Here is an 8,105-nt window from a genome sequence, read left to right as displayed (position 1 = left end):
ACAAAATAGATTGAAACTCTTCTTTAATTAAAAATGAAAAGAAGAAAGGTGCAAAGAGGAATAACATAATTATATTTTATAAATATATTTTTTATAAAGCAATTGATATATGTATTGTTTATATTTAAATAATATAATCTATGTTATTCTTCCAATTTTTATAGTAGAATATCTTACAAAGTATTAATTTTTTTAAAATTAAACCCGAATGTAATTATGTACGAAATATTAAAAAAATATACGTAAAACAATTAAATAAGTAGTTTTATTTAAAAAATGTGGAAATTACACTTTTAATATATATACATACATACAATTTTATTTGCGAACTTCGTATATATTTATTTAACAAAAAAATGCTACAAGACGAAACGATAATATAATTACAATTCTAACTATGACATTATGACCAATAACAAATCAATATTAAAAATTTTATAAATAAAAATGATCGAAACTGATAGGTTTTTACAATTGCTTGTAAAGATATTGTTTAAATACTTTTATCAATTATAAAATATTTGAGTTGAATGAAATAATTAAAATTGAAATTAATATTTTTGCCTTAATGTCACGATATTAAGAATTTCTTACTATATTGAAAGTATTTAATACCTTTTTTATTTATTTTGTTTACATTAAGTTGGTGCAATTCTAGCCTAGCTTGAAAGAACTATATTTCACTATTGCGATACAGTTTTGAATACAATTGATAATATGTAGGCATCCATCGGTAGATATATGTATAGCAACATATTAATAATATACTAAAATACGTATATGTGTTTATTATATTCCTAACCATATTTTTGTCAATCTGTACTTTATTTTAATTATTGTAAATTACCTTAAAATCAGTGATGAAACTCTAAAATATTATATTATGTAAATTGTTTTTTTTAATCTTTTGAATAATTACGTATACGAAGTTACATTATTACATTTACCTATTATTTTATTTAATACACATAATTAATTCTGCTCTATAATATATAATATTTCATATATATATATAAAGAAATTAAACTACAGGTTTTGAATATACATTGCCATTTCAACATAGTTTTAACAAAAGTAAAGGATTGTGAAAATTGGAATGTTAGGATAATGTTTTTATTAACCCCTTATTGCATATATTATTATATTTTATAATAAATCTAAATATAAATATGTGAATATATGAAACATGTATAGATCTATATAATATACTTCCTATATTGTTTTATTCTTTGAATTAATATAATTTAATTATTCTCCTTTTGCCGTACTTTAATGTTTAACATAATGACTCTATTTTTTTGCAATTAACTTTCATTTGTAATTATGACATACTGTACCCTTTAAATCAATTGCTTTTATGAGATAAAAAAATTCATCCAATAAAAGGATTATTAAGATATATATGAAGATAATTTCACATACTGCAATTGTTTAATTATTCAATTTTATTGCTGCTTCATTATTCAAATAAACATAATTAAAATTAACATTAAGAAAGAAATGTTGATAATAATATATCTTAAAAAAGAAAAGAGATATATTTACATATGTTAATATACATATGTAATACATACAACATAACATGTATGTAAATGTACATAAAATATTAATATATAAAATTTAAATACATACTATAATAAAATATTGATTATATAATGTAACACTTGATTAATATTGCAAGTATGACATATAATTATGATTTTCTTTTTTATGTGAAATATAAATCAATTACAAGATTAAATGAAATGAACACTGAATATACGAATAAAGTTTAGTAAGTCTATGTATTAAAGTAATAATCTTTCAATCAGTAGAGTCTTGTAGAATAATTCAAAAGCTTTAATAGCAATATTTTTCAAACATATTGTACATAAGATTCAAGAATACAATCTAATGAATTCTTATAATGAAAGAAGTAAATATTAAAATTAGAGGAAGCAGATTATAAATTTAAAGTTGATAACATGATTATGACATTATTATATATACGATAGTATTATGATAATATGTCAAGATCAAAAATCCTGTGTGAAATACCTTAATTATCATGTCATATTTTATTTTTTATTAGAGGATTAATATGTTTGAGTCATTAGGGAAATACGAATTATTAATACTTCGTAATTCACAACAAAGTTGCATTTTTTCATTACAATATCTTGATAAAAGATAATTTGATCAAAATTTATTTAGTTAGTTGAGTAAAGTGAAATTTATTTTGAAAAATTTATGAGTCATTATACGATTTGACTAGTCGTTTCTAAAAATATTTATGGATATTTTACAAATATTTAAAATTAAAATAAAAGATATCAAATTAAAAAAATTTATAATGCAAAGAACATGTAATACTTTCTAGAACACATTTAAAACATTTAAAGATGTTTGTTAATACGAAACAAATTTTTTAATGAAAATAATAAATCATATTTATAAATTATTTTTCATAAATAAACAACCTAAATTTTGTACAAACGCGCTTGCATAAATGTATCTAAATATTAAACTACAAAGCACATTGAGGCTTAATGCAATTGTTCTAAATGGATGACTAGAGCACACATTTTAACTATCAGTTATCTAATCCATTCTAAAATCTATGACTGTTCCAAATGTGCTGTTTCTTTTTTCTGTTGAGCATTATAAACTGCAGTGAAAGACTGACCAACACTTTTTTAAAGAATTATATTATATGCAAGATGATGTTTGTACTATGAAATAAAAATTAAGTCTTTTGTCTATTAAATAATTCAATATTTCTAAGTATGAACCAAAATGATCAAAGTTGTGATCACAACTCATCCATCTTATTACTTTCTAGGATCTAGCATCAATTAAAAAGATATTTGTATTTAAATTATATGAACTATGTTGAAAGTATACTAAGGAAACACAGCTTTTAAATGTGGATTTAGTTGATTTCTGTAACGTTTTGCCAAGAAAGCTGCAATCACCTAAAATATAAATGTACATATTTTATACTAAATTAATAAATATTATCTTTTAAACTTATTTCGATTAATACATATATTGAATTACATAAATGTGACATGATGGTATGTTTTACATGGTATGATTGACAAGAAGATATTCCTAAAAATTAATATATAAAATAGAAAATTGCAACATAGAACAACCCACCATCTATTAGGAGGATCATATGAGGTGACAGAGGACATAGCGATGGTGTTAGACTAGAGAAAAGCACTAGGATTAGCTCGTGGATCTTTCTGATTCCTGTACCGCACGGTCAACCAAACACCAACAAACTGCAATGGGTACACAGGTTAACATTTACTAAATAAGTTGCTGTTCATTCTAATGAAATTAAGCAATTCACAAATGTAATGCTTTTAAGCATTATATCAATTTTCACATTGCATTTTTCAGTGACCACATACTGAATACAAATAATATACAAAATAATTCATACAATTCTCACCTCAGTAAAACTGAAAAACAATCCCATGCTGCCACATAATTTAAAAGCATAATCAATTGTAGATTGTAATTTCTGCATACAGGTTGAACATTCACAATCAGTATCTGTAGGATATTGACAACAAAGTTTCTGAAAAATTAAAACAGAATTACATATTAAGTATAAATCATGCTGTAATGTACAATTGATCATACCTACAAAAATTAAATCATACTTACATTTTTGCAGGACTGTGGGTCTGAACTATTCATGAGTGCATTTTCAGTGCCATTGAATCCACAACAATTGAAAGTTGTTTCAACTTTTATTTTTAGTTCATCTATGACATGTTGCCAGCCCTAAAAATAATAGATTCGGTATATTTTTTCTGCTATCAATAATAACAATATTTTTGAAATATTGATATTACCTGTTCTGCTAACTGTTCTTGTTGTTTTGTGTTAACAGCAAGACAAGCACAAGCAATACTAAATTGAATCAAGAATAACAGGAATAAAATAATCATATACTATATAAATATTATTAAGGATTAAAAATATATTTTGTATAAAATGGTTTCTTTTTGAATTATTTATACCTTTGTTCAAATATTGGATCAAGAATGAATAATTGAATCAGGAATAACAGGAATAAAAAAAATCATATAGCATTATTAAAAATATATCAGTATTATTAAAAATTAAAAATTAAAAATTAAAAATTAAAAATTAAAAATTAAAAATTAAAAATTAAAAATTAAAAATTAAAAATTAAAAATTAAAAATTAAAAATTAAAAATTAAAAATTAAAAATTAAAAATTAAAAATTAAAAATTAAAAATTAAAAATTAAAAATTAAAAATTAAAAATTAAAAATTAAAAATTAAAAATTAAAAATTAAAAATTAAAAATTAAAAATTAAAAATTAAAAATTAAAAATTAAAAATTAAAAATTAAAAATTAAAAATTAAAAATTAAAAATTAAAAATTAAAAATTAAAAATTAAAAATTAAAAATTAAAAATTAAAAATTAAAAATTAAAAATTAAAAATTAAAAATTAAAAATTAAAAATTAAAAATTAAAAATTAAAAATTAAAAATTAAAAATTAAAAATTAAAAATTAAAAATTAAAAATTAAAAATTAAAAATTAAAAATTAAAAATTAAAAATTAAAAATTAAAAATTAAAAATTAAAAATTAAAAATTAAAAATTAAAAATATATAAAATAGTTTCTTTTTAAATTATTTAAACGTTATTGAAGTTAATTCACGAAGAATGAGTAACTGAAAATAGCATAAACAAAATGCTGCAAGTCCATACTGTATCAGTATTATTAAGGATTAAATATATATTATCTATAAAATGATTTCTTTTCAAATTATTTATACATTTGATAAAATATATATTCTTTGTTAACTTATTTTAAAAAGTGATAGTTTCCAACCAGTATATTAGTTACTTATTGTCTTTTTATACAAATTTTTGTTACCTCATATATTTTCTGTTAAAAATTAATCATTCTTTTTCAAAAACGGCATTAAAAATCATCATATGATTTCTTTTCTATTTGTATATTATATTATAACATGTTAAACCATGAAATATTCTAAAAATATTAAACACTTTGGTTTTCTAATGATAATAGTACCTTTTCCTAAGAGTTATCAAAAAGAGATAAAAATAGGTATATAATTAGTCGTTAAATATAATTTATATATACATATAATACACCTTATAAAAGGATACAAAGAATAATAGTACTTGATGGTGTTTAGTAGCACCAATCAGGCCAAGTATAGAAATTAAGATCAAAATAACACCACATGCTAAAATACCTCCAATTATAGGAAGATTTGTAACCAATGCAGAAGCTCTTCCATACACAGCTACACCAATTAAAATAAATGAAACAACCTAAAATATTAAGATATAATTTTTACAAATTCTTAAAATTCTGAAATATATCAAAGATTTGTGAGTTCATATTTTAAATAACTATTAAAAAGAACAGCAGTTCTATCTATAGATTTACTATTATTATTATTTCATTTCTTAAAGTTATATTATTAAATTACAGTATTACTATTACATATAATAATGTTAAAATACTTAAGTTCTATAAAAAATCCTTGCCCAAATATTTTTATATTTATTTAATCACGAATACATGGGAAACTAATTTTCAATAATAGAAGATAATTTAAAACATTATTTTAATCTTGTATATTGTAGGATTATATGAAATACGCGTTCTTGAAAGTAAAATACAATTAAAAACTGATATATTTGTTCCAGGTGGTGTAAACAATCTTGTTTCCGGAAATTTTGCTTACGATATAAAAGATGTTTAGCGCTGTCAATGCGTTTTTAGAGCACGTAAAACCACCGCACATCTTCGTATACGGCTTTTGTTCTCCTTCACGTATTCACCCGCGCAGGTTTGTTGAGTCACTGTATTCTGTGAATTCGAATATCTTGTGGTTAATACCACGAATTAAGAAAAAAAAAACGCATGTGAATTAATTGATGCAATGAACAAATACCTCACCACCCCTGCGCTGAAGACAGACAATTTACTACTGTTCGCACTGCAATGGCTCGAATATATGGAACGTTCGATCTCTCGAAATTGAGGCATAAGGCGCGAAATTTCAAGTAGATTTCTCATGTACAAGAATCACAGTAATCTATTTCTATATAAATGTTATAATAGTTATTAATTTATATTAATATAGTTTCTTTATATCGTAATTTATATATTTTCATAATTAAAATATTTAAATACTATGTAATTATAAAATTTAAACAAAGGCACAATTATACAATACATGTAAAACATAAAAGTAATTATTTAAAAATAAATATTTATTTTGTAAATTTTAAATTAAAATCTCCAATAATTTACATAAATGTATTTATTTTTACTGATTTATCAAACTTTTCTATTGTTTTAGCTTTGTCAATTTAAGTTAAAATTCGATGCAGAATATTCTTTATGTTTCCAAAGAGTATTTTGTATCCGTGACAAAAAATATAGGCATCATAAACGTATCATGATAACACGTACGAAGATTAAATATTCTTCGCATAGCATTCAAATTAAACGTCAAAGATAACGTATATATGTATGTTTATTTGCTTACTATATATAGCATTTTTATAAAATATTTGAAAGTTATTTGAATGATCAACATCATAAATTTCAAATATCTCGATATACATATACAATACATCTGCCGTTTATTTGCCTTATTTATTGTAAAACGAGTAAGCATACAAAATTTACATTTTATATGAATAAATTTATACATAATAAATTAGAGTTAGGATTATTTTATGCATCGTGTATATATTATATGTATTCTCCGTTAGAATATTACAAAGTATTTTGTAATTTACATGAAACGTAGAATTTTTATTAATAAAATGTTTATTAGTTATTCCAAAATTTATAATACTTCATTTCGACAAAATGAAAAAATTTTGCTTGATTTCAATTGATCAATTGATAATAATTGTATAACGATAAAAAGGAATTTATTAATTATATTACAGAAAATGTTCAACTTCTAATATTTATAATGTTCCTTAATCAATTTCTCAATGTTTTTGATGCACTTTTATGTTGATATATTTAATATAATATATTATGACAAATTTAATAACCTTCTGGTATAGTGAACAACAATTAAAGTATCGTTTGTTTTTTCTTAACATTTAATTTACATTTGTGATAAGTTATTATTATTTTTATTATCTTCGTTAATTTTGTATGCATTCTAAAATTGTTTTAAATTTACATTGTCTACTTTAAGGTCTCTGATATATGGTATTTTTCGAAGAATTTCGTCATGAAAATTGTAGTCTCGTAAAACTGTTCGACAAGATTTGGAACGCTGTCTGTCCAAACAGTTAGAAATCATCTCTGCAAGTTTTAAAGTGGAAATACGTGGATTCTGCTCTTATTTTCTGCATGACAAATTTTTTTTTGTAATGAGTCGGCTCCTTCAAATAACCTGTACGAATTGAATTTTTAATACTTTTTGCTTTCACCTAGTTGATCGAAAATATCAAAATAAAATATAAATTTAATTTTTGTTTAAGAAACTACATAATTTGGTTATAAAATTGGTACATTTGTTAGTATTATTTCAATCCATAACCTTTTAAATCCATATCGATCCAAACATAACCTTTCGATCTCTTCGATTAATATTTTAGTAAGTGTTTTCTGATATGCCATGTTCCCCGTGAATCATGTGTTAGAGACAGCTGTTTACACTATTAACGTTCCAGACTTTGACTATTTTTGTGCATGTACGTACATCGTACGTGTAAACCATAAATGCTTTATAACTACTAAATTCGTTATCAGAGTTTCTAAACTTTCTACCTGCAATCTCGATTCTTCTATTTTGTAACGACTATACTTTGACTTCAAGAATTTCATCACTTTTATAATTCAATTTTTAATTGCATAAAATATACATATACTTGTGTAAAAACACATAGTACCGAAAAATGTTCAAATTTTGTTATGATTTACATTAACCTCTTTGTTAGTAATTTGGTTAGAAATGGCTAGTTTACATTTGTCATAACTTACTTTTGTTTGTGTGATAAAATATCGAAACGAAACGATATTTAATACAAATGGGAGTACTTTTAGAATAGTAATTCCTG

At 22.2% G+C, this 8,105-nt stretch overlaps 1 protein-coding gene across 2 annotated transcripts; it reads right to left on the bottom strand.

Moving 5' to 3' along the window:
- Positions 1–2,882: 2,882 nt before the first annotated feature.
- Positions 2,883–6,011, bottom strand: Tsp97E (Tetraspanin 97E). Of its 2 annotated transcripts, none has more exons than XM_017898473.1 (7): positions 5,966–6,011; positions 5,756–5,880; positions 5,169–5,336; positions 3,852–3,950; positions 3,661–3,780; positions 3,443–3,571; positions 2,883–2,954 (listed from the first exon to the last, which is right to left on the bottom strand). In XM_017898473.1, exons 2-7 carry the CDS (start codon positions 5,813–5,815, stop codon positions 2,883–2,885), a joined length of 648 nt encoding a protein of 215 aa, XP_017753962.1. In that variant the 5' UTR covers positions 5,816–5,880; positions 5,966–6,011. The 2 variants fall into 2 exon arrangements, with proteins under 2 accessions (XP_017753962.1, XP_017753961.1); XM_017898472.1 differs by lacking the exon at positions 2,883–2,954 and adding an exon at positions 3,149–3,269.
- Positions 6,012–8,105: the final 2,094 nt, after the last annotated feature.

Source organism: Eufriesea mexicana, unplaced genomic scaffold (assembly GCF_001483705.2).
Source record: "Eufriesea mexicana isolate 0111107269 unplaced genomic scaffold, ASM148370v2 scaffold710, whole genome shotgun sequence".
Classification (NCBI taxonomy): domain Eukaryota; kingdom Metazoa; phylum Arthropoda; class Insecta; order Hymenoptera; family Apidae; genus Eufriesea; species Eufriesea mexicana.
Note: the sequence above shows the minus strand (reverse complement) of the source record. Positions and strands in the feature narration are given on the sequence as shown.